This window comes from Patiria miniata, unplaced genomic scaffold (assembly GCF_015706575.1).
Source record: "Patiria miniata isolate m_02_andy unplaced genomic scaffold, ASM1570657v1 HiC_scaffold_5, whole genome shotgun sequence".
Lineage (NCBI taxonomy): Eukaryota > Metazoa > Echinodermata > Asteroidea > Valvatida > Asterinidae > Patiria > Patiria miniata.
This window is the reverse complement of record NW_024037072.1, coordinates 5,753,439-5,780,314: the sequence shown is the minus strand read 5'-3', so window position 1 is coordinate 5,780,314 and position 26,876 is coordinate 5,753,439. Positions and strand designations below refer to the sequence as shown.

At 41.0% G+C, this 26,876-nt stretch overlaps 2 protein-coding genes across 4 annotated transcripts; both read right to left on the bottom strand.

Annotated features, from left to right (window-relative positions):
- Positions 1-1,201: 1,201 nt before the first annotated feature.
- Positions 1,202-13,988, bottom strand: LOC119740724. Of its 2 annotated transcripts, XM_038216111.1 has the most exons (7): positions 12,842-13,988; positions 11,248-11,470; positions 8,110-9,376; positions 7,391-7,480; positions 4,987-6,153; positions 2,735-2,984; positions 1,202-2,042 (listed from the first exon to the last, which is right to left on the bottom strand). In XM_038216111.1, the coding sequence occupies exons 1-7, from the start codon at positions 13,898-13,900 to the stop codon at positions 1,818-1,820; spliced, it is 4,281 nt and encodes a 1,426-aa protein (XP_038072039.1). In that variant the 5' UTR covers positions 13,901-13,988; the 3' UTR covers positions 1,202-1,817. The 2 variants fall into 2 exon arrangements, with proteins under 2 accessions (XP_038072039.1, XP_038072040.1); XM_038216112.1 differs by lacking the exon at positions 4,987-6,153 and having other exon boundaries at positions 1,212-2,042.
- A 5,659-nt stretch (positions 13,989-19,647) lies between these two features.
- On the bottom strand, positions 19,648-26,392 carry LOC119740458 (monocarboxylate transporter 12-like). Of its 2 annotated transcripts, none has more exons than XM_038215777.1 (5): positions 26,309-26,392; positions 23,021-23,093; positions 21,698-21,838; positions 20,500-21,402; positions 19,648-20,232 (listed from the first exon to the last, which is right to left on the bottom strand). In XM_038215777.1, the coding sequence occupies exons 2-5, from the start codon at positions 23,082-23,084 to the stop codon at positions 20,078-20,080; spliced, it is 1,263 nt and encodes a 420-aa protein (XP_038071705.1). In that variant the 5' UTR covers positions 23,085-23,093; positions 26,309-26,392; the 3' UTR covers positions 19,648-20,077. The 2 variants fall into 2 exon arrangements, with proteins under 2 accessions (XP_038071705.1, XP_038071704.1); XM_038215776.1 differs by having other exon boundaries at positions 23,021-23,238; positions 26,309-26,373.
- Between the last annotated feature and the right edge of the window lie 484 nt (positions 26,393-26,876).

Sequence of the window (26,876 nt, the reverse complement as noted above, 5' to 3'; positions counted from 1 at the left end):
TCTCTTATTAGTGAGTCTTCACCAGAAAATATTGGTTTTACGATCATGACAAATGTGGTGTTTTAACTTCAAGGGATGAAAATCAAACAAAATCAAACCACATATTGTTTTTCTGATGTTCAACAGGAATTAATTATGCTGTGTTTTGGAGTAACATTTTAGACACATAGAAATACATATGTACACTTTTAATTAACTATTTACAATCATTTTTCCTATGCTTACAGCCTGCTCATAATATACATAATTTCACAACAACATCAGACAAATTTCATAATTTTCATTAAATTCTTGTAAGTGACCATCTTAAAATATGACACAACATTTCAACATAGTGTACATGTCATTACATTTTAAAAGCTTTCTTAATTGTACTACATGCATACATACTTCACATACAGTACATGCAATAAACTTATCTTTTTTGTACACAAGTAAAAATGTATTAAAAATTCCTGAGTGTCACCATTTACAGCAAGTAAATATTAAGTTTGCTTGTCTTACAAGTTAAGTAGGGACAAATATTATAACTTCTTTTTGCACATAAAATATCAGCTGTTTAGAAAAGAACATCTTTTCTTGCTTCATGTGTAAAGGCCAGTTCGTATTTGGTGGAAAAGAGAACATAAATGTTTAATTATATGAGTGGTGTTTGAATCTTTGTTATATGAGTGGTGTTTGAATCTTTGGCATTTGAGGACGGTTTTAGTGTGAGACACAACTGTACAATTAACAAGCGTTTGAGGGTATTTTGTGTTATAATTATCAAAACTAAAGATAAATGATAATTAAAAAGGACTTTAAACCTGTTCCAAGAACCACAGATGAAAATCATAGCGTCACTTTGTGATGTCAACTTTAAAAAACAGTTTGTTGACTAATCCAACATTTCGAGGGCAAAAATGGTTTTCCTGAAGGAAATACAATCTTGAGGACCTGTGACTTTCAACTGAAAACAGGCCTATTTAGGAAAATATCTCAAAACTTCCATTCACAAGTAACAGAGGATGAACAATAAAAAGGAATGCTTTCGTCAAGTCTCATTTGAATAGCTTGTGACTTGACATGGGAATGGTTAACTTGTGATGGACTTGACTACAAGGGCGGATCCAGGGGGGCCAACAGGGGCCAACGGGGGCCATGCCCCCCCCCAAAAAAAAAACTTTTTTTTTTTTTTAAGTGACATCGCAATAAAGGCAGGCACTGCGTAAACCACCATCTTTTCCTCAAAAAAATTGGTTACAGTGGTCAGAAATTGCCTCAGATCATACCAGAGAGCATCTGGTAACAAATTTTTTGGACCCCCTTTAGGGGGGACCAAAAAAATTGTTGGCCTCCCCAAAAATTGTGTTCTGGATCCGCCCTTGCTTGACTACAACACTGGAGCGTACCAATCGAAACGCTGCCCTAATTACCATGACTTATATGATATGCATCATGGTGCATATCATATTGTGACCCTGATATCATTACCAATATTGTTCCATTGGCTAAGTGCGTGAGCGAGAGAGGGCGCTTTTCACCACTTTCGAGAGCCCTTGGACGGGACATACGCTGTGCGCATACAGGTTGCGGTGTGGGTACAGCTCAAGGTACGGACAACTAATTTCATTGTCAATATGCACAAACCCATGGCGTCTTCGCGTGAGCGTCAAGCGTCTTGGGCAATGCGTTCGAATGTCTCTCCCAGTGGTCTCCCCCAACTCTCCCTTTCTTACCGCTGAGGGGGTACTTCTGCACGGAGCCCATAGAAAATGGTTCTGCTACATTTCTTTTAACAACAGGTGCAGCACACTGGGTAGGCAGTTCTCACTGTCTCATGGCAGGACCTGAGAGCGCAAGTCATGCTGCTTCTGTTCTCGGACGGCCAGCCGCAGATCCTTGGCGTCTTGGTTCTTCTGCTCCTTGTTGTAGAAGTATTCTCGTCTTCGGATCTCCTCGTTCCGCTTCTGCGCTTCCCGTGCGGCCCCTTGTTCATTTTGCTCCGAGAGTTTCTGGACGTGACGCCTCGCCAGGTCGTCTTGTCTCTGCTGCTTGATGTCCTGTGGAGTAGATTTGATAAAAGAAGACAATTGGTTAACTTTGGATTTTTATTTGAGATAACATAAAGTGTTCCCTCTCAAGCAACCGAGCATGTTTGATTTAGAATTCAAGTCAAGTTGGTTTTTAATCTCAAATAATCACTGATAGAGGGCACATACTGTTCTCCACTGACTAAAAATATAAAAGATAAAGTCGCGATCACTGGTTTCCGAGGTCACGACTTTAAAGTGGCCCCTTTTTTTAAGAAAAGAGAAGGAATTCTTTAAATATCTTAAAATGTGCATTTGTGGCTTGCATGGCTCTAGAGCTATCTGGCTTGTGGTGCTTTAATCTCCAAGCTTTCACTAATCCTTAATGAACAAGAATCCATTATAAGGACCTTTTTTCTTTCATTAACTAAAATATGACACATGTATATGATGTAAAAAAAAAAAATCAGGGTAGTAAAAATTTAAGCAGGGCAGCAATTGTTAAAGTGGGGCAGCATAAAATTTGTGCTAGTCTGTGCCCATCATTTGTGACAAACACTGGTCACAAAAGTGATGTGGCCAGTGGCTTGTCTAGCCTAAAGACACAAATTTGGCACAATTCAGACAAATTTTGTTAATTTGTTGGGGTCCTTGAGTTAATCAGGAATCTCTCTGGAAATTCATTCTGAAAATTGAACCACTGCACACAATCAACACCCCACCTGTCTGCGTGTGATAGCATCTTGGATTTCTTTCTCCCTCTGTGAGGCAATGTCCTCCCGCCTCTGGGTACGCTGTCTCAGGGCCTCCACCCTGGCTGCCTCTCGGTCCGCCTCTCGGTTTGACCTCTCCTGCTGCTGCCTGGCGATACTGGAGCTGACCGATCGCTTGGCATCCTGGATGCTACGTAGTTTATCCTCACTGTCTCGCTGGCGTTGGACGTCACGCCTGGTCACGTCAGCAGCAAATCTCCTATAAATGAACAAAAAGGGGGATCAAAGAAAGAGACCATCAAGTCTTGGATTGAAGTTTGTGAAAATACTTTTCTTGAGCATTTTAAAAGTGACTTGTGAGAAATTTGCAAATACAACATGTGAGAAGAAGAAGAAGCGACTAACTCTACAAGAGAAGTGTGGCTCTTGGAAGAACCAGTGATAACAAGTGGAAACTTCAGTCGATATACTCTGACTATCCTCAAATGATCGACGAAGCAAACTGGCAAGAACATCAAGACCTGCCTTGTTCTTATCTAAACCACATTTTTTGAATTGGTCACTCCAACTGATCAAACCAAAAACCTTTTCCCAATTGTATTATCCACCATTGCAAAGCCTTACAATGTACATCACATTCATATTTCAATTATGAGTTCAAACACAAAATACATGAAATTTACGGACAACAAATTCTCGTTGCTACTAACTGCAAAAAGCTAAACAGTAAGTATAACAATGCATGTGGGCCATTCCAGCACTATGAAAGGAAGTGTAATGTCCGTGACAGAGCCAATTAACCAGATATCTAATAATAATTCAAAGAAAATCCAAAACTCCTAGTCTGTCATCTTTTTGACCATTATAGATGATGGATGTATAAGATTTGAAAAATACATTTTCAGGTTTATTCTCTTAGCTCTGTCACAAACATTACGTAACACTGGAATGTGTAAAGGTTTTTGTACAGAATCATGCATTAGGCCAAAAAAAAAGGCTCCGGTTTCTGGTATGGAGCTTGCCCAAAAAGTGGTGCGGCGACGCGGCTTTTTTTTTTTTAACCTGATTTTTTTGCTTCAAATGTCGGCTGATGACTGCAAATGGTGCCCGACTAAACTTAGTGCAAATATTATGGGAGACCAGAGAGGCCACATAAAGCTTATTCTCGATCATAACCCCATCTAAAAACACGTTAAAATTGTGCAGCAGCAGGATTCCAGTCAAACCAGTGAGTTTTGCGGTTTTGAGACATCATCTTTCTTTGAAAAAAAACTTTTTCATTTTGCCGACGCGCATGGCTACGGCGACGCGCGCGCATACCAGAAACCGGAGACTTTTTTTTTTTGGCCTTAGGTTGGGGACAACAGAAAATGACAGTGTTATTAACTTCATTTATGTAATAAGAAGCTGAGGATGCTTGAAAGAGAAAGATTACGATCTGAAGTCACCGATGAAACAATCTTATCCGGTTAAATGAAAGTAACCAATGCAGCTGGATTTATTACCCTAAAAATTAATATGCGTGATATCTTTTCATGCAACCTGAAGTAGCAAAAAAGGGCAAATTTAAAAAAAAAAATTGTGCTTTTACCAATTATTCAATTTCCATTTAACTTTTATCTCAGTCTTAAGTATTGATAGATGTGAATAAGACTGCAATTAGTGAAAAAAACAAAATTGAGCAAACAATGTTATTTTATTAAAGCTGTAAAATGCAAGATACAATTAGTGTAATGCATCAAAGGCACGCAGAAACACCCTCAGGTTGTTTGTTTTGGTTGTCATTACTTTTCAATTTTGGAAAGAAAAAAAAGGAGATAAAATGTAATCATATTCATGTGAAAAGATAAATTTTAAGAGGATGATTCCGCCCCAAATGACTCCAAATGCTGCTTATGAAAAATAATGGTCAATTGTTCAATTCTGAGTTATGCAGGAAAACACTGAAAATATAAAATGTACATCAAGAAAACAAAACGACACTTGAGCCAATGTACACCATTCTACTTATTGTTACTGTGTTATAAAACACTAAATAGCTAAATACACATGTATACATGTACTGTATACAAAACAGAGGCATAAGATTCATGCAGAAATGTATGTATGCAATGGAAATGAAAAAGACTGAAAAAATGAATGTACGATAGACACCATGCAAAGAGTGATTGGGATTTAGTACATATCAGACATGCTCTACAATGAGGCAACTACACATGCTCTTTCCAATGATGATGCTTGGGAATAATGGCCACACTTACTGATGAGGCAGTTGTTTAGGGATGGCGGAGGTAGCCATTTTGGTTATCGTTTCTGTCGCCGTCTGCGATTTGACCTCCGTGCACACCTGTGAGTTTTCTACTACTCTAACAGTTTGAGTTTGGGTCTTTCCTGAACTGTTGCCGAATGAGTTTTGAGTGACTGATTTTTGACACACTTGCTTTTGGGTTTCTGATGAGCTGTGTTGAGCAGTGGTTGAATTGTTAGTGACTGAGTTTTGGATAATTCTAGGGTTTTGCCTGTCGATGCCGCCATAGTGAGTAAGAGGTTTCTCAACGAAAAACTGCTGTTGGTGTGGCCTGTGTTCTGAGAAATTTGTTTCAGTAACAACATTTTGTGCTGTCGATGACCTGGAGATTTCTTTTGAAGACTGAGCTGTTCTGACAGCGGTTTTGTGTTGGACTCTTTCCCTGCCCCCTTTTCTAGACTGCAAATTTGAAGGTCTCGTTTGAGGAACTTGTTTCGGACCCTGAGATGAATTCATCAGCATCTGTTGCATGTGCTGCAACATCTCTTCTGTGTTAACGCCAGAGTGATAATTTTCATTGACAAATGCAATTAGCGAGTTCTCTAAATCCTTATTGATCATTTTGTCCATGGTGGACTTGGTCACCTTGACCATGGCTCTCTCTCCCGTTTTAGTTTTCTGTTGGTGTTGGGACATCGCCTGCAGGGATTTCACCCCTGCAGTTTTAAAATTTTGACCACTGTCACTTTGGATTGAAAGCACGTTCCCATTGTGGGGTGCAGCTCTGTCCCCTACTTGCCAAGACGTTTTTGGTGTGAAAGAGAAGGACTTATTCAAGACGTAAGGATTAAAAACGATCCGCCCCCTTGGTGAATCGTTCTTCCCCGAGATTGGCTGTTCAATTTCTTGTTTGGGGGCAGGAGGGGGCGTCAAGGTCTTTCTCTCGCCAAACACCACATCACGAATAGTAAGCTTTTCTTGTGTTTTTCTGAGTGGCCGTGATCCATCAGTGATATAGGATTGAGTTGTTGTAGGCAGTGTGTTATTTGTTGTTTTTGGATTATCTGAATAAGCTATTTCAGATACGGGGATCTGGTCTGAGGTAAGAGTATCTCTAACTTGTGTGAGGTTGGAGGTGTCATATCGCATTGTAAGGGACTCCTCGACAGCCACGGATGCACTGAGGTTTTAAATTTCAACCCAAAAAATAGAAAGAAGGAGAAAAGAAGAGAAGAACATTGAGGTCAAAATCAGTCAGGAGCACTGAAAAAAATATTGAGATGTCAGCAACTTTTTTTTTATCTTGGAGTTAATGTGGACTTACAACTCCATGCAGCTTACACCTCTACTTCTTCTAAACTTCTCCAACTTTGGGACATTTTTATAATTATTTATTTTCCACAAAAAAAGTCCACGACTTGGTATACATGTAAGTTGTATACAACCCCGAGCAACTGCACAACACAGTGAATATTAGTACATCAAATTTAGAGCAGTCATTTCTTTCAAACCTTTGGTTTTGTAGCAGGGGTGTGAGTGACCACTGATAAAAAGAGCTGAAAACACCTGAAAAAGGTGTAAAAAAGCTGAACTTTGGAAATCTCCTATTCTCTTGTAAGGGAGGGCAAGTGAGGGAAAAAAGCTGAAATCCAAAACACAAAAAAAGCTGAAATCAGCTTTAAAGCTGAGATTTCACACCCCTGTTGTAGGAAACTTATGGGAGTTCATTCTTTACTCTTAACTCAACTTTTGTTTATTTTTTAGAAATGTGCCCCATAAACTGATCACTTTAAAAGGGAGGGCGGGAAAAGATTGAAAAGGGGTTTACTTCAGCAGAAATGGATGATACGATATCGTGAGTTGTATTCACACTGGCATGGCATGCAATATGATCCATTTATGAATAGCTTAATCTTTAAAGGAAAACTTCTAGTAAAAAAAAAATAATTGTCAGTTGTACGGTACATCTAGCAAGACGCAAATCCCTCAAAAAAAAAGATGAAGAACACTCTCTTTCAGTTCACCACAGATCAATTATTTCAAAAACAGAAACTCCAAACTTAATTCATGAAGTTAATTTTGGCAGATGTGGTGGCAAAACATGCATGAAACTTTGCCCCTTTTTTGGGGCACACATCACAAAAGAAGCTGGGCAGCGTTTAATGAAATTTGTCTATTGTTAATTCAAAGTGCCTACATGTTAATGCTGCATGTGAAGCTGAGATTAACATTTTATCATGTCATAAAAATGAAAATGAGTTTAGTGATCATTAAAAAATGCCATCAAATATTTTGAATTCTTTCTGCTGATAATATTGTGAAATTGTCTCCAAAGATTCTACATATGATTCAGGAATGAAAATATTCAATCAAAGAACAAGGTTGCATAAAACAAGCCAAAACTAAATGTGACTAACCTGCAACGGTCTTCTTTCGCTTCCTTCATTTTTCTTGCATCCATCTCCATTTGAGAAAAATGGGCCTCCATATGCATCACTTGATTTCGTCTGGAGAAAATAAACCATTCAAAAAAAAAAGTTTAGTCCCTATTTGTACGAACAATATTTCACTTCTCATCCAACAGGCATTCATTTACCCAAGCCTTCAAAGATGGATAAGTTTCTTTTTTTTCGAAAACTTAAAAAAATTCTAAAGTTTCCAACTAAAAAATTGCAGCTAGATACTTTGGCCTATGACCACAAGTATCCATGCAATGGTGAAAATAGAATTGATCAATTCGCTGGTATACATACATCATATAATGTATGAAAGTATAATTCGCTCAGGATATTACTGATAGGTGTCACAGCGCCCGCTGTTGTTCATTCACGAGTCCATAGCAGAGTGTTCTTGATTTTTAAAAATAAATATCCTGTCTTGACTTCTTTCCATTCAAGGGTTCCTGGTTTAGGCTTCCAACAAAAGTTAAAGGTATTTCAAATTTCTATTCAACCTGCTATGTAAATAAAATATTGGGTTTCGCCCTTCACTGACATACATGTAAGTTCATAAGCACTATTTACATGTATATTTAGCACTGTCCTAGAGCTGGCGCGAAAACGCTTAGGCCTACTTGTTATTAAACAATTCTTTAAAAAAAAATTGAAAGTCTACATATGCATTTTTGAAAATTTACCTGTATTCCAGGTAGGCCTTTTCCTTAGCTTCTCGTACGATATCACGGCTACCAATCTTGCGATGAGCTGGGACCCCATGATACCTCATGGCACCGTTAGGTGGTTGAGGATGTTTCTGGATCCACTCCAATTGGGCCCGGTCACTCTTGATCTGGTTGCTGACCGTGTTGAAAGCGCCACTCCGGTTGACCGGTCCCATGTCTACCTCGGGGTCGTAGGGGGGCCGGAGGGGTGGATGGGGGTGCCTCTGTATCCATTCCAACTGGGCGCGGTCAGTCTTGATGTCCTGGTCAATTGCATCCAACAAGGCCTGACGCTGGGACTGAGAAAACGCAGTGATGGGCTCAGCTGAGATCGGCTGTACCCTGGCTTCCGCAGGTGCGCTCAGGACCGTCTCGCGAAAAGCTTTGGCTTTGGAGCTCTTGTGAGATGAGGGGCGAGACGATTTGGACTTGGGGTTCCAGTACTGCCAAGGCGGGCGCTCATCCAGAGAACTATCAGGCCGGTAGTTGTACAAGAGGCTGTAGTCTGTGCCAACACCAGAGTCCCTAAGTGATAACGTTTGAGTGCCACTCTCAATGAGGTTGTCATCTTCATCCTCCGATTCTGGTTCTGACTGTGATTCATTGGCTACTGCCGACGCAGCTGTGTAAGACCCAATACCGGAGTCCATCTCTCCTTCCTCCTTCCGGAAGGAAACACTCTTACGCAGGATCCCTGATTGCAGTGGGGATGCCCTCTTCTGTCTCTCCTCTGCTGTTGCCCTGGCAACCCCGGGCATCGTTGGGATCATCTTGTTGTCCATAAGCTGCTGCATCACCTTGCGATTCAGATCCTCTTTGGTAAGGCTGGTACCTGGAATAAGCCGGTGTACATCCTCGCTCTTAACAACGCTCTCCCGTACCGATGGCATCCTGAATCCAAATGCTGCAGAATCTCCGGGGTACACAGGAACATAGACTGGGTACTTATCAGTGGCTTCGAACGTGGAGTCATAACCACCCATCAGGTATCCTGTTTCCTGAGCTGCTGACGTTTTCGCGAGGTACCCAGTACCCACCCCCGTTCTGGAGCTATATCCCGGAGGCAGCATGATGGGGTAGTTAGGATTATTGACAAGGTATTGCCTAGCTGTGATGGGCATCTGTATCTCCAGTTTGACTCTCTCGTAGAGCTGGGGTGGAATCCAGATGGATGCCTGCTTCAAAATCTTCTCTGTTTTCCCGTCGAAGAAACTGACAACGAGACTTTCAGTATCTGCAGCACCTGGACGGATTAAACAATACAAAAATTATAATTAGCTTTATAATTTCCTGAAATGAATTGTTGAATAGATGAATAGAAGTTATGAAAACCTATTCAGCGAAAGGATGTAACCTAGTACACGAAAATTATAATCAAGTGGGATACATTAATTTTTTGAATAAGCTTTCCAAGAATGCAACATGTACAATGTATGCAATTTATATGTATCAAAAGTCTTTATACAACACAAAACTCTCATGCAGCAGTACATTTACATGTACTGCTACAGAGGGTAAAATCAGACATAATAAGAGTTATGAAAATATGAAATACATGTACGTTTTATTCCAATCAATTTTGAGCTGTCAGAATGCATTAATGTGACTGAGTACATTGGCTTTTTGTTCCAACAAATATGGTTAATGGTCTGAAAATAACTGACATCCGACTGTAATTTCAAAAGTGCAAAACTCTTTCGTAAAGTGTTTGTTATTAGGCCTTTCTCAATTGTGAGGCCGCACAAATTGAAATAAGCACCAGCTGCGTGTACAAATTACACACGCTTTCTTGGAAGAATAAAATCTAATTGGACAATCCATTCAACAAAGCCAACAGAAAACAGAAGAAACATTATAAATACCTTCTTGAAATAAATATGAGGTCTGTCCTTAAAAAACGCAATGATGCTAAGACTCCGTATATTGCAAAGTAAATAATCATCCAAAATGATCCAAGCCAAAACTGTGGTGCTGTTTCTCCGTCAGCCAAGCAGCAGCAAATATGCGGCAGCAACAAATGCGTGTCATTAGCAGTGTGATTGTTGCTATGGCAACCGTTGCCAACCTAGCAACAGGCATCCATTTGTCTTCATAATCAAATAAGTGTTTTGGCCTAAGGTGACCTTGACGTTGTACGCATGTGTTAGAAACAGCTTGCAGCCATGCTAATTACTGTGCAGTACTGGCAGCAGGCTTTTAGTGTATTGATTTATTGTCCGTCCTAGAATTATTTTTAAGGGCTAAAATATTATTGAAACATTTTTTGGGGGTGGAGCCTGGTTAAGAAAGTAGTGGGATGATTACGAGTATGTGTACATTCTATTAGGCCAAATAAGAAAAAAAACCATGTTTAGCATCCCCGCCCGCTTCCTTTTTGGAGACGGCCTCTTTTTTTTTCTTTCTTTTTTTAATTGAAAAGAAAACCTGAAAAAATGATACATTTTAAACAGTGACATCATGTCTGTTGCATCTAGCCCATATAAAGCTGGTATGTCATTGCCTGAGTCCAAGTGACGGCCATTTTTTTTAAAAAGCTGGCAGCCACCTTGAAAATTTGCTCGTCCAGTCATTTTGGAAAATTGGTCGGGCGGCCATTTTGGAAAAAACAATGGGCCTCCTCCTTCCTTTTTTTCAAACAGGCAGGACGCTAAACATGATTTTTTTTATTTGGCCTTTTTAAACAAACACATTGATAAATTGTCTCAAAGATGTGTTTCCATGGTGCAGGGCAAAACATTTTGCACAAAATTCTAACCCAGAAAATTGGATATAAATGGAATTTTTTGTAAACCACAAAAAAAAAAATTATTCTACAAGGGAGTAAAATTAGCTATTGCTTATGCTTATATGTTCCCAGTGTAGTGCACATCTGTTTAAACTTGACCTGTTTCAGCTGACAATGTGAACATAAATTTTAAGAATTTCATGAATTTCATAAAATAATGGACTGCTTCATTTTCATTCTTTTTTCAAATGTTAAATTTTTCACTTGATTCTAGTTCACTGTTGAAAAGCTCGTTCACACCCCCCCCCCCCCCCCCCCCATCCCCTGCCCCAACCAAGTCATAAACTTCTGCCAGGAAAAAAATGAATTCAATGATAATACAAACTTACATCCAGATGATCTCCCTTCAAGTCCTTCTAGTACCGTCCCTGGGGCGTAGCGGTACTGCAACTTCCCTTGAGGTGCCAGGACCTTGTCCCCTGCAGCGATGGAGTGTCTGGAAGCATCATTGTATGAGATGATGTCGTAGATTGCCGTTTCTTGAAGCTGCGGCTGTGCTTTGGAGCTTGGCTCTTTGTCAAACTCGATCAGGAAGGTGTGGTTGGCTGTGATCTGGGAATCAAGAAGGCCATCAACAGGGTTAGTTCAAGACCCAAACCACAAGAGACATGGAGTGATCTATTTGACATGAAACGACTGCGTAAATGTTTCATAATTTGTGCTCATCCATGAGGCAACACCCTTACAAGGAATTTAAAATGGGTCTAGTTTCAGGTGTCTAAACTTGTCTTTTGAAATTATATTTTGCCTTCAGACAGTTCAAAAAACCAACTAACATGAACTACTTATCAACAAATATTGAGGCTGCTTACAAAAATGGAGCTTGTGGGGATGTTTAGAATAGAGGACTGATATTCTGTAAAACCAAAACAGAAAAGCCCAAGTGGTCACTTTAAAACACATTCTTTTTTTTTCCTTACATTATCTGGGATGGATATATACATTTACGAAATTGTCCTTGATAATTCTAAGACATCATTCTACATACATGTATATTCATTAACTTAATAATCCAAAAATAAAGTACCAAATAAAGAAGTTGATAAGTTCTAGTTCCAAAACTTCTTATATCAAATGTTTCTAATGCAATTCTCAGGCCAAAAAAAAGAAGAAAAGTTCTGCTTCCGATTACATGGCATGGAGGTGTCTGCGTGTAGCCAAGAGTAAAAGGTAGTAATTGATGATCTTCGAGGGTTTTCCGCACTCCCCCCCCCCCCCGCAAATTTTTTTTTTTGGGTAGGTAGAGTAACCGGAAGCAGAACCATTATTATTTTTGGCATAAGTAGGACTGCATAGTTTACAATAATACACAATTCTACATGGGTCCTACTAAAATGCATCAACAAGCGTCAACGGTCGTCAACAAGCATGAACAAATTTAGTATATATGCTTTTGAACATTAAAAGTAGCTTTATATGGTAGAAAAAGCAATAAAGAACATCTTCTGCATGAATATCAATTAAAGTTAAAATTATTTAAAAACTTGTTTTTTGAACGCGAAATGTATGACGAGTTTGTCGATTAGTGTTGGCCGCCATCTTGTTTGGATGGCGCTGTACACTTCGCGCATGCGTAGTATGGCTCTGTACAATTCACGCATGCGTGGTACGGCTAGCTTTACGAAAACAAAATGGCGGCCAACACAAACACGACAGAGTCGTCATATGTTTAGCATTGACAAAACAACTTTTGAAATAGTTTTTACTGTAATTTATATGCTGAAGGTGTTCTTTGTTGCCATTTCTACCATATAAATCTGTTTATGATTTTCCAAAACTTCTACAAAATTTGTTGACGCTGGGTTGACGACCGTTGAAGTTTGTTGACGCCAGTTGACGCTTGCTGACGCATTTTAGTAGGACCGTTCTACATAAGTCTTCAAGCCTTTTTTAGAAAAGTTGAAAAATCTACATTTTAAGCACCTGTTGCTTAACAAATCCCAAGCAATAGTAGCCATCTTTATCTCGTCTGGCCAAGACCCTCATGCCTTGCAAGAGAACACCTCCAGTCACTGAGGTCTTGTCGGCATTTGCAATCATCCTTCGTACGAGTCTCGCCGTTGGACGGTGTGTCTCCCAGGTAAGGTCTGGGTAACGCAGCTGAACATTATCTGTCCGAATCACCCTTGTCGGAACGTCATCTACTGAGATGAGTTTCTGGTCGATTGGATCGTGGTCTAGCGAGGTTGTCACACTGCACATTTTTGTGGAAGTGTCATCGGATTCATTGATGTAGGTAATGGTGTTGGATCTCGGAAGATTCTGGAGAGTTGTCTTGATGCTGGTTGAAGGAATGCCTTTCCCTGTCGACACATCGTAAACTTTGAAGCTCTTCATTGGTGGGTTGTCAAGAGTTGTTGGTGGGGAACGTGAGATGCGCCTCACAGCGTGGTCTGAACGAACAACAATTTTGACTTCTTCTATGGAACCCTTGTGAGACAGTTTGATTGACTGGAAGGTTCCAGCGGTTTCCGTTGCAAGACTGGCGAGGAAGTCGCAAGCTGGTACGTCAGCTATTCCACCACTGAGGTAAATCGCATGGACCGGACGACCCTCACTAGCCACTGCAACGTGCTGCAGGATCTCCTCTGGTATCTGATCCGGAAGTCCGTCGGTCACCAGATGAACAGCCTCACAAGCCGGATCTGCAAATCCAGCTAGAAGGGCATCCAAGGTGTTGGTTCCCGTCTTGCATCCCAAATTCTTCACCCATTCCCCGGCGACCGTGACGGTCTGGGGGGTGCATTTCACCATGCGGTCCGCCCATGGGATCACCTCTGAGGAAAACTCCATGATGTTGAACATTGTATCATTCTGCTTGAAAGACCTTGCCAGAAGAACCTCTATCAGATGCTCCTTAACAATCTCCAGATAAGGATACATGCTTCCTGAAGCATCCACAAGAAAGGTTATACTCTTCTCTTCAAGATTTCCAAATATTGTCGGGATGCCTTTGGGCCTAAGGACTAATGCATCTGCCATGATGACTTACTTCCTTTGAGCACAACTGTCCTGGGGAAAACTGTATACTTTCTTATTTATAGTGTTCTCAATTAAAATTCAATTCTTGACATGCGCGTATGCATGCTTGATGTTTTTTTCTTCGCCTACATGTAGCTGACAACGACTGAAGACTTTCCAACATATTATTAAACATGTATGACACAAACTGTGTCCATGGTCCATGTGACTGTCCACTTTCTCAGAAAGGAAGGGAAAAGAAAAACAATTCCCTCGACTGCTCGAGCAGACACAAACTCCGATCGAACAAGTTGTTTTGCGCAAAATTGGATACTTGATGTTGAAAACTTAAGTTAGAACTTAGACTCAAACTTTTTCCTGCCAGAATCGGCAAAATCAACGTTTATTAGATTAAATTCAGGTTATAATATCAATCAATACGCCATGCAAAGTCGATCCAATTACGTTGCACATGTGTGCCGGCCGCGTCCAGTCAAGCGTTAGAGACAATGTTTTGATTACACCGACGGCCCGTTGTCAAGGCCCTGTGTACACACTACGCTATATACACCTGCCACAGTACGATTCACATAAAAAAAAGCAGGTTGATAGAATGTCTGGCGTCCTTTCTATTACATACAGATATCATTGCGCTTGGAACGATACCAGACTAGCCCCCGCTTAATTGAAGTCAACCTCATCCCCGGTGTGCACTTCAACTTCGATCTCGCAGAAACTGAATGCACAAGACATGCACGGTTGAGTCGTCGATTCATTTTCTAGTTTCGCAGGGTGGATACTATTTCAAATTCACAAAGTAGCTAAAAAAAAATCAACCTCACAGGAATAGCCGTTGAATGATTGCTAAAATGTAAAACAAAAAAATAAATCAGCACTACCCAAAATTTCATAAATAAAAAACACCATGCTGCATGTTCCTTAGTTCCTCCATGGTCTCACATGCTCATTTCGTTATAGGCTCACCATAGTGAAACGCAAACTAGCGCTGAATTCTATATCTAAAGTCTCAAAACGATAAACCCCCGTTCGAGATGTTCACCACAATTGCCTTTATACATGCATGTCAAAAAAAAAAAAAACGGACCTGTTTCGTTAAGGCACTTTTGCTAAAATTGTTGTATTCGTCACCCCATTCGCCGTAATTTTTTCCGCAATGTATCCGTCTATAAATTTCAAATACCTTTTACTCTTCAATCCATTTTTTAAAGGAATTTCGATATTTTACTCTCTACACGGCAAACTATTCATTTCCATCCACCATTAACTACTTATTTTGCTTCAAAACCTGTCAACTTCGAGAGAACCAAAGTTATAGTCCATTCCTGATGAAGTTCTACATCATACAAATCTATTGTGCTGAATGTTTACTTTGATATCTGAAACTATATTTATTTACTCCTTACGTACATTCCTATGTTGGCTTATAAAATTATTGATATGTACCCTTGTTTATCTTTGCAAGTAAATCTTTTTCTCTGAATACAACAGTTTGCTTGATTGTCACTTGGCGGCTGAAAATTAGGCCTACTGTGCATATAATTTATACAAGCTGTGTCTTCTTATGGATTCCTCTACTTTTTTCACTCCTGTTGGACATGTACATGTACAGACACACATTATGTATTTAAGACACTGATTTGTGAACACTGGTAATAAATGAACTGAACTGAACTGACTTCTATCACGAAACGTTTGAACAGCCAAGTCCATGCATGTTGCAGTATCCATGCGCACTGACTATACTCGATGTCCTTTCCTTTTGCCTTTCTCTTTGACATTGTGTCTGCTTTTATTTTATTTTGTAGTAGAAGTTTAAGCTAACATTTTGTAAGACATCAGGTTCGATTTTCACTGTAGTTTTTTTTTTATCATGTATCGCAAAATCTCGCTGAAGGCATTTCGAAAGCGGCGGGCCCGGCTCACCGTACGAGTGCCGGGCCGTATTACTAGTCGAGGGACGATAGCTGACTAGGATGAGCATGTACTCATTGTGTATGGAGCATGTTATGGTCACAATGTGTCGTCTATTCCTTGTATAGTTTAACTTTAAGACCGACTGACCGAGGGAGAGGTTTCGGTCTCACGCGAGCGACTCTTGACTCTTCAGCTTTGTTTCCGAACACGATTGTTCACCATTTTCTTTGCAGAGGATCAAATCGTTGGTTTACCACCCGTGGAAGAGTTGCTACGTTTTTGTTTCACGACTGGTGTAGCGCACTGTTCGTATGGGTCTTCCGTACGTTACGTAACTTTTTCAAAAGGTGAGACGTTTTACAATGTGAATGAGAAGCCTTCGCCCGTTCAACTTCGCTTTTGTTCCAATATCGCAACACACTAGAGCGAATGGGGCAAATATACCGGCTTTTATTAACCTGATGTGGTTGGGCGGTGTGAAGGCCTGTTACATGGAAAGAAAGACACATGCATACGGTATGGAATCAGTATCTGCATGTCGCCCGAAAGACCTAAGACATAATGACGTCATTATAATCATGCGCGCTTGCCGAGCCAAACTTGAGTTGAATCGGATGTAGGATATAACGGTGAAATTAATACTATATACAGCACAAAATTAAAGACATATAATTTCAATGTGTTATTTACGCTCCCTCCTATGCTATTATTTTAGGTTGTCTTCAAAAAGTGTTAGATTGGACGGCAGCTAAACAAGCGTCATTTACGATGTTTTGGACAATTTTTGTTTTTGCCCTTTTTTTTCTTAAATGTACCCAATCTTCTATAGTTCTTTCTTATCGGTGCTTTTCTTTGGAATATCGGGTCTTATACATATATTCAAAAGTGAAGAACGTTTATACTGCTAGAAATAAGCGATTCACAATAAAATGCTTTGTTGATGGAGAAGGGAGCGAGTAATAGCCAAAAATATCACAGGTTCAATTGTTAAAGATGCGTCCCCTCGCTGCGTTTCACCTCGAAAATTTTGACGTTTAGAAGCTGACTTTTTTCTTTCAAAAAAATATCGAATTATTGGCTGCCAGATATTCATTCAACTTACGCAGGATGGGTTCATTTGTGTGCAAAATGAAACTCCCTTTTCAGAGGGTTGCAGACGCCCAAAATTAGAATACTAAGTAAATTTTCTCTTTAGAAGATGCACATTGAAAACTAATTATAGCCAATTAGGTATGTAAACAGCACGGGGTGTCACCCGCGGGGGTTGCCTATGGAATACGAAAAGGTCTTCAAAGTGTATATACAAAGAAATTTCGAAAGTCGCACCGGCATTTCCTATGTGGTAGACGGTCCCCACGTTGTCTGTAGTCCCGACTTTGCTCCCATAGGAAAGCGAGTTAAGTAAACAAAGCCATTACGTCATTACGTTTCAGGTCTATTGGACCCTCTTTTTCGGGGAACAAAAAAAAAAGGTTTGGCCCACCCTTAAAAAAAAAACACTGTCCGGGTTTGGCCTAATACATACGTGGGCGCGAGACCAGTACCGGACTGAACGGTCGTGCGGCATGCAAGAAATTGTTGATTGCAAGAAGTGAAACAAAAGAAGAATAGTTTGAGAGAGGGGTACGTATAGTTCCTCCATCGAGAGTGAAGTTGAATAGGCAATTCGGCGTAACAATGAATGCGCTAAAAAGTTACGCAACAGAGTGCGCTGTCAATAGTGTAACGCCCGATATTGGAAGAGAAAGTGTTCGAATTCCTGAAAAGAAGAAAAGAATTCGTCACATTGTTCAATGACGATTATTTGTGGCGATACTCTCAGTCAATTGAGGGCACTATTTCAGTTTAACGGTCAAGCTTACGCAGTTTTGCTTTGGGGGGTTAAACGTACGAAAAGTAGTTCGCGGGTAATTAGCTGTATCGGCGACGTAGTTCACCGAAACAGATCCTGTTAATTACATGTGTTCATTAGGATTAAAAATAGATGAAGGGGTTCTTTGCTGTTGTGATCAGAAATAATTGTATGTGATAAAATAATAATATGTGTACAGTGACGACTTCGAGTTGATTGAGGGCGCTATTCAAGTTTAACGGTCAAGCTTTCACGCAGTTTGTTTTTGGAGTTAAATGTGCGAAAAGTTGTTCAAGTATAATTTGCTGTTTTTTTGGTAAAGTCAATGGCGTCAATCGCTTTATGATGTCTACGTCAAATTGGGTTTTTTTACGGGGTAAATTTGTCAATTATGCCCCCACGTTAGGCAACCCTTCGCCTAATTCGCATATACCCAGTGTTTGAATTTTTGGCTTTTCCGCAAAGTCTTAGAAAAACATTTTTTTTTGTCAAGATTGTTTTCCGGCCTTCACATTGGGCCTTAATCTTGCTGGAGTGCAGCAGAGGTTGCAAAAAGGCAACCAGCAAGACTCCAAGTGGAGTGAATTGGATGCAGTTGAGTCATTGTGCGGTCCCGACAAGCAGCCTTAAGTTGCTGAAGTATATTTTTGTCCTTGGGCAAGACACTTTATATCAATATTTACTTTCTACCAACCCAGGAGCAAAAAGGGACCCGTGCAGGCAGAGATGATCATTGTGTTTGAATTTTCTGTTTACACTGAAATGTTGGTATAACTGTTACATTAGTTCAGGGTTTGACTTTAGCGGCGGCCCGCTAGCCTAAGTAGCCTGGCTGGCGAGTGAAAAATTGTTTGGCTACGGCAAAGATGAAAGGACCGGAAGAAATAAATCATGCAATTCAGAAAGCAAACCTGTATCAATTTGTGTCTAATTTTATTATTTGTTTATGGTAAAAAAAATTTGATCTGTTTATTAAAAACACTGACAAGATTGCCTCATGATACATGTTTTACATGTATGTACATTCTTGTTTATAAGACACTAAAGAAAAACATGCGGGCTTGTTAGAATTAAGAGTCTGTTTCAGTAGCCCGGCTGGAAAAAAATGTTAATGGCGAATTTATTTAACGATTTATTTATTGAAGAAAACCTTTTGGTTTTGCTGTACCTTATAAAGCCTCGACAATGAAAAAAATAATGGGATAAAGAAAAACAAAAAGTTATGTGGTGTTGACCAAGCATTCAGGGGTCGCGATTGGTTACCAACTCCCATATAGGACTCTTCCTGGGCCTCGGATTCCCCGGCCCACCACACCTCCTTCCCTGTCCATCCATGTAACCCCGGAGGGCCAAGCACCGTTAAGGGAGGAAACGAGGCGACACCCTATGCCTTGCTGCCGAGACAACAAAAGAGCCCCGTACCTATGAGTAGATGCATAACCTGGACTTCGCAGACAGTCCCAGCCGCTGACTTAACTGATTGAGCTAAGGTCGGTTGGTATTTGACGACGGGAAATTAATACTCTTATTTAAGTAAATGAGTGAGCGCTTGTATTGAAAACCAAAAAATGCACCGGGGTCCGTTTCGAACCCCGGACCCCGCGGTCTGTGGACAATGACCCTAACCACCAGGCTATTGTATATTCAGTCTTCGAACTCGTGAGTCTTAATATATAGCTGGAAACACTTGGATGATTATTAGCTCAATCTGCACTTTGCCTTCATACATGCATATCAAGTCACCCCGGCCCCTGCAGGAAGCCAGTGGCGCAACCCCCCCCCCCCCCCCCCCCAAAAAGGGGGTTTTTTTGTTTTGTTTTTACATTTTTTTACGGTCCCACGATTTGACCTTGGTGATAATTATGTATGTGGCCTATTATCGAGTAGTATAATAGGGGTGTAAGTGGCGCCACAAACGTCAAAATAGTCCGCCCCTCCAAAAAAAAACCCTGAATTTTTTTTTAGCTCCCCCCCCCAAAAAAAAATAAACAAATCCTGGCTGCGCCACTGAATGAAGCAACCGATAGTGTCCGAGAGCGCCATGAATGTCTACTTTTAACAGTGCCCCATAGGAAGATTGTGTAAATTGTGCATTTTGTTCTCGTAGGTACGAAAATTCTATTTTGCAACGTGCTTGCAAGCCTATTGCAAATGAGGAGTCCCATCAAAATCCACATTTCGAGATTCCTGTTTTGTTTGCTTTCAAATCCCTAAAATAAAAAGAAGGAAGATGTCTTACAAAAGTTGTATTTTATACATTTTCTGACATTTGGTGGCAGCATAATCATGCGGTCTTTACTTTTGGGTTTCGCTCGTGCGCATGCTCAGAGATATGCTAGAGCAACTTTGGATGGGGATCTTTGGGTTGCAGGTGTGTAGGGCTGTCCCTAAAATAATGACTGTTTTCCCCCCTAAACGGTCAGTTCAGTATCCACGCTTGTGTAGACACCAGGCTCAATTCTCTTCAGCAGAGGCGCCGACAGCATTGCCAAAAACCCCACAACAAAAAGTCCTGCCAAGACGTAAAAAAGAATGGCGAAGCTTTCAGTAGCATCGTAGAGAGCTCCTGCAAGGTGAAAGTTTAAAAAAAAACTGTCAATAATCTGAAATCTCTTAACTAAGGCAACCAAAAGAATCAGGAAAAAGAAGATCGAGTTGGAAAGTGGGATCGTCTGGTGATCGTGATTTTAAGTTGATCTGAGTTGATCTCTTTTCTCAAATATTTCAATTTTCACACTTTGCTTTTTACAAAGTACATTACACAGACTTGGACTATTATGAAAATAAATGTTCATTGCAAAATTATAACTATAGTTTTGGTGGTATGGCTTACCTGCTAAAATTGGCCCGATTAAATCAACCACGCCTCCAATCCCAGAGTAAATTCCGACTGCTGACCCCAAATTATCCATACCGACGTATTCCCGCATCAAGACCGGCGAAATGGTGCGTTGGAACCCAATCGCGAACCCGAACACGGCGGCAGAGAACACAAAATGGCCGTAGGTGCCAAACTGTGCCACCAGGACAGCGCATGCGCAGACCACCATAGACACGTCATAGATAACCTCTGATGACACCTTTTGGTTGAGGAGTCCACAGAAAGGCCGCCCTACCAGACCACTTATTCCGACCACGCTGAGGAGAAAGGACGCCTCCCGGTCGGACACACCGGACGAACCGGTTGCGCGCGGGATGAGATAAATGAGATAGCATCCGAGCGATGCAACATACACACTTTGTGCAAAGCAAAACAGTGAAAAGCGGTAGCTTTGGCAAAGTAAATTCAGTCGGAACATCTTCACAACACCGGTCCAGAAAAACGCTACGTGTACACATAAGTTGTTTCTCCTCTTACCACTGCTTTGCGACATCGCTATGGGCTGTGGATCCGTTTGTTCGGGATGAGTTATCACTTGCAGTTCAAGACTGCCTCGCTCATTTAACGGTATATTCCTGCAACTATCTCTGCTCTCGCTCTCGCGTGCTTTAAGCAGACGTGTATTTGGCCGGCACACTGCACCAGCCACGCAGATGTTAGCTGTAACTGCCCCGGTTACCAGCAACGTTCCCCTCCAGCCGTACGTGTCCAAAAACAGCTGCATCAGTGGACCAAACAACATAATTCCTATGCTATCCCCCGTGGTCATAAAGGAGGCCGCCAAGGAGTAATATTTCTGGAAGTACTGAGCAACTATAACAACAGCTGGGGTGTAGGCTACCCCGTTTCCAATACCTAAACAAAGAAACAAATTAAACATTCAGCAAAATATAGCCGTAAGCTTACATTACACATTTCGTATATCAACTTTACAGCGGGCTATTATATCATGAGGCCATTATCTTCTCCATACCAATCTTGGTAAAGGTATACTCATAAATTGACAGGCCTGCCAATTTGTAATACCCATGAACGCTATATGAGAGGCATATTAAGGTACTTGATTTAAACTAATTTGGAGGGAAAAAATTAATTTAATGTTTTACTGATAGGCCAATATATATATGGTGCACAATTTTGGCTTCCTCACCTGCCAAAGCGCCCAAGACATACATTTGATAGATGTGTCTGGTCAGAGCGCAACCAATCATTCCCGCGATAGTGAGCAAGCCACCAACTACTATCGCGATGCGGCACCCAAAGCGATTCGCCACTGCACCGCCAATAGTGCCTGCAAAATTCAATGTCATCAGGGATGAAAATGGGACGTGAATTTACCCTCGACCTTTAGGCCCCCCCCCAAAAAAAAAGTCTCCGGTTTCTGGTATGGAGCTTGCCCAAAAAGTGGTGCGGCGACGCGGCTTTTTTTTTTTTTACCTGACTTTCTTGCTTCAAATGTCGTCTGATGACTGCAAATGGTGCCCGACTAAACTTAGTACAAATAGGCCTATATGGGATTGGGAGTCCAGAGAGGCCACATAAAGCTTATTCTCGACCATGACTCCATCTAAAAACACGTTAAAATTGTGCAGCGGCAGGATTCCAGTCAAACCAGTGAGTTTGGCGGTTTTGAGACATCATCTTTTATTGAAAAAAAAACTTTTTCATTTTGCCGACGCGCATGGCTACAGCGACGCGCGCGCATACCAGAAACCGGAGACTTTTTTTTTTGGCCTTAGGGGTACTATATAGACCTGCGCGGTATCTGCAGCCTTCTGTAGGCCCGGTACCAGGCCCGTCGCCAGCCCTGAGCATGGGGGGGGCAATAGTATCAACTAGGGGGCCCACTACCATAAAAAAATACAAAATACATATGTATGGCTTTTGCCGTTGGGGGCCAAGTGCTCGCCAAAGGGTCCCGACCCCACCAGCCCCCCCCCCCCCCCCCCCAGGCAACGGGCCTGCCCAGTACTACACGAACTCAAACATACATGTAAGTCTGCTGTTATACTGAAATGATGCATGCACAAGAAATGTTCAAGTTGTTTTTCGTTTTACAACACGAGTCCATAGAATGAACTTAACAGAGAAAGGATTCTAACAAAATTGACAAATTGCTGAGAATATACAATGTAGTTTTTTTCTGAATAATTTGCTTGAGGTTAAATACGACTTTAACCATGGATATTTTGTCGGTCAGGTACCATTAATGTAGGGCCTAACATTGACGTAACTATAGGGGAAACGGGGAACGTATTTCCCCCCCCCCCCCACCCAGCTTGAGGCCTGTGCCCTCACCCCCATATACCTACGCTCAGAATTCGAGGAAGGCAAAAAATGAGCTTAATATGCCTCAACACCATTGTGTACCACCCTCCAGAAAATGAGGCCCCATAAGCCCCCCACCCCCACCCCACCAAACCGTTCCCCTGCGAAATGAATCCCAGTTACGCCAATGTGTGCTCCCACTCACATCCGAAGAAGGAACTAGCCGACATGATGCTCGAGATGGCCCCAGTCTGCGCAGTGGTGCTCATGAACTCGGTCTGGAAAGACGAAAAGAGAACCCCCGTGCACTTTGTGATTGCTGCCATGAATAGATGAATCAAGAACGAGGCGAAGACTACGACTAGACCCTTGCCGGTACATTCTTCTGATTTGAGGCACTTCATCGTAGCGGCGCAGTTTGATCTGTATGGACACAAATTGGCGTTTCATTTGTGGTGCCACAATTTGTTTCTGTATGGGTGCCCTTTTTTATTCTTTGGTTCTCAATTCCGGCCGACCCTATTTTGTGTTCCCGACCCAAGAACAAAAAAAAACCCACTAACATAACAAATGAATTAATGGGTAAAAATTAATAAGGGAATAAATGTGTGCTCTGGAGGTTTTTATCACTCGTTTAATACCGCTTAGAGTCTGGGTGCTGATAATTACCCGAGCCGGAGGCGAGGGTAATTATCAGCACCCAGACTCTAAGCGGTATTAAACGAGTGATAAATACCGACCGAGCACATATTTATTCCCATTCATAAATACCTTATCCGTAAAAAAATTTCAAATAATTCGTTCAAAAAATCCCGATTTTGTTCAACAAGTTCACTTCATGCTTTTTGAAACATCCCTCTAGCAAAATAATGGAGTGTTCAGCTGGCGAGTAAGATGTAAACAACCCTTTTATGGAGATTGACGCGCGCGTAACATGTTCTGCGCGATGTCACGCAGAACGCACCTGGGGCGTTGCGTTTTGAATTTAGAACTATAAAATTCTGACTCGCTTGTAGTGTTGCGCATGCCTACGTGAGGATTGTGAACGTTCAACCAATGAAACGGTAAGAGGCACTGGATTTTTAGGAGTCCACATTTTATTGTGACACTGGAAAAGTGTTTAAGACCAGCTAGCCATGTCTTTATCATCCGTTTAATACCGGCCACGTGACGGGCTCTCGACCAATAGGAATAGCTAAACTGTCTGAGGTATTTATGAATATCAAATTTAGAAAATCAGGCTCTGTGTCACTGGAAAAGTTAAGGAAAATATCATCCAAGTTTACTCCAAGCACATACAGCAATTTACCGTTGCTACCCCATAAAAAATGAGTGTTGCCTCACACATGCAGCATCATCAGGGGTCTATACCTTCACTGTTATGTCATGGCTGCTTTTACAGCAAAACGTTTAAGTGAGCTGCATGTTGCATATATAATGTGAGATAATAATGTAAGTTTTGTTCAGTTATAAAATCATGATAATCTCATTGCACTATATAAAACAAAGACATTTGGCATCGCTTAATTCAGCCATCAATACAAGTGCAACTTCCTTTTGTTTTTGTTTCCTTAAGATGTTTATGTTTTGCAGTTTAAAATATGAGAACCCAAATAAAACGGGACGCCTTTACGTATGATGTGACATATATCCCTTCCTCCATGCTATGCAACGCACTACAGTATGTCCCCAAAACAGTGTCCGTCTGACCGTGTTTTTAAAATAACTACAAAAGCATGAAGTCAATTTTGAATTTTTTTAATAGCTGCATGCAGATACTCCTTATCCTTGGCCTAAACCCCTATGAGTGTTTATTTCAATCACGCATCACTGCACAATGGTCAATTGATCACAATTAATTTTTTGGATACTGTTGTGACCAAGTTAAGTTAATCAATTTCAGTGCTGTGTTATGCAAACTGTGTAAAATCCCGCGTGTTGTGGAAAAAAAGGCTGATGTGGTTTGGAATTGGAATCATTTGCCCTTGAGCATTAACCCTTTCGTTACTGGCCCGGATACGCTCAGTACTGAGTGTTTTTGTGTGCAATTATTCTACACTGTAGGTTTTCATGGGATTTTCAATAAATGAAGTTACTTAACTAGTAGGGAAATATTCACCTTGTATTGAGAAAAACCAAAAAAGGTGAAAAATCCTAAATTGAGGTCACATGACCATTTACCGCCATATTGTTTACAACTAATTAATATGAAAAAAAATGTAAATAAATCCACATATTTAGCCATAATTTTCATTATTCTCATACACATGGCCAATCAGCAAATCCAAACCTAAAATCTGGGTAGGAAAGTGAAAATATGTGTTCTTATGAGAGAATTTTGATGTTAATGAATAAAAATTACACAACTTAACATAGGCGACATGTCAATTGTCACGGCAACCTAAATGTAACCGAACCCGGAAGTGACTTCATCACTTTCAAATTCCCATTCTGAATCATTCCTAGCTTCATTTTCCGATGTTCCAGAATCAACTCCTAAGTCAAATCTATCTATTTCACTGTCAGAGTCATTTATAAATGTGTTCAGAATTAAGTTGCTCAGCGGTAAAACTTCCCTTCAAAGACCGCGAGGATTCGCCGCTTCCACTCGCCATTTTGACAGGGGCATGGGCAAATGCACAATCACAATAGCCCAGTTGTACGTACGGCCCTTGGGGTTTAGGCCGGCGGATAAGGAGTATCTGCACAATGAAACAAATTCAAAATTGACTTCATGATTTTGTAGTTATTTCAACAATTAGGCGGTTCGAACCGCGCCTCTCGCCTGCTTGCGCGATTATCTTTAAAGAGTGACCTTTGACCTTGGTGTGTGACTTTTGACATCACGATCATGTGAAGGTTCCCATGTAGCATCTACCCAAGTTGTGACCTTGGAAATTGCTACTTTTTGAGTAAAATCCACATATCTATTACGTGACAACCTTGTGGAGAAGTATTCACCTATTGAAATTGCTCTGTTGAGACGTATACAATCCTATGTTCCCTATTGTGCACATAATGTCTCTACAGGGTACCGTGTACCAGATCAGCTTCAACGCATGCAACGGCAGCCTGCTGCATTTTACGTCACAGGTCACGTAAAATCTATCCAATGAGAGCTCAAAGAGATCAGCCCCTTCCCAGCGTTTGCAGGGCGGGGGTACGAGCGAACTACGATTCAAATAGTTGGTTCCATTTGGACTACAATTCACCAATACCTTCAAACTTTAACCAAAATACCACATACACGTACGTATAAACATACATACGTACATGTACGTAGCCTATAAACAGACATACATAAGTGATTGCATAATATAGGCTTATAGTATATCTTTCCTGAACAAAGTCCAGGTGAGACAAAAATTGTCAGATGGACACTTTTGGGGGGGGGGGACATACGGTTACTGCCGAAAACAGTCCAACTTGCACCCAGCAGAGTATGGTCAGCCGGCTGGGTGCTAGTTTGACTGGTTTTTTTCTCAATACTCACTGTTTTCGGAGTGTAGATCTATAGAGTGTGTCGTTGGAGCATGGTATGGACGTATACGCCAACGACGTATGGTGGGTTAAATGACGGTCAGTGGAGCGCCACTCTTAAGGCCTAAACTCCACAACCTTATCGCTGTGACCTCTCGTGCAACACACCTTATGTTTGTGGCGATTATAAGTATTCCATATACCACTTATGATATATTATACACAATTGTATAGACCCCACGTATCATTTATTGTTGTGGCACTTGCCCACCCGTTGACACAGCGAATTTCAAGTTTTCTAAATGCAAGCAATGAATATTACTTATCAACTCATTTTTAAAAGTGTTTAATAAGCAATAATTTTAATAATAGAAACTATATTATACTCGGAAATACTGTGGCGTTATCCGATTGTCGACGAAACGAATTCGGCAAATTCGGACATTTTCTGAAAAAGAAGGAATTTCTCCCGTTTTTGTCACGTGACGTATTTTGTCCAGCCTACATAAAAGGGCGCCCTCATTTTGTTCTAAGCGGACGAACATGCATCCAACGACATGTGGCGCCGCGTTTTTTTTCAC

Excerpts from the sequence above, each read along its gene's own strand:
- LOC119740458 (XM_038215776.1), bottom strand. The coding sequence starts at position 23,219 with ATGAAGTGCCTCAAATCAGAAGAATGTACCGGCAAGGGTCTAGTCGTA. Across the intron at positions 21,403-21,697 it reads TGTCTTGGGCGCTTTGGCAG|GTATTGGAAACGGGGTAGCC; the intron begins GTGAGGAAGCCA and ends TTCTTTGTTTAG. Across the intron at positions 20,233-20,499 it reads AATCGGGCCAATTTTAGCAG|GAGCTCTCTACGATGCTACT; the intron begins GTAAGCCATACC and ends TTCACCTTGCAG.
- LOC119740724 (XM_038216111.1), bottom strand. The coding sequence starts at position 13,900 with ATGGCAGATGCATTAGTCCTTAGGCCCAAAGGCATCCCGACAATATTT. Across the intron at positions 11,471-12,841 it reads TGGGATTTGTTAAGCAACAG|ATCACAGCCAACCACACCTT; the intron begins GTGCTTAAAATG and ends CTTGATTCCCAG. Across the intron at positions 9,377-11,247 it reads TGAAGGGAGATCATCTGGAT|GTGCTGCAGATACTGAAAGT; the intron begins GTAAGTTTGTAT and ends TAATCCGTCCAG.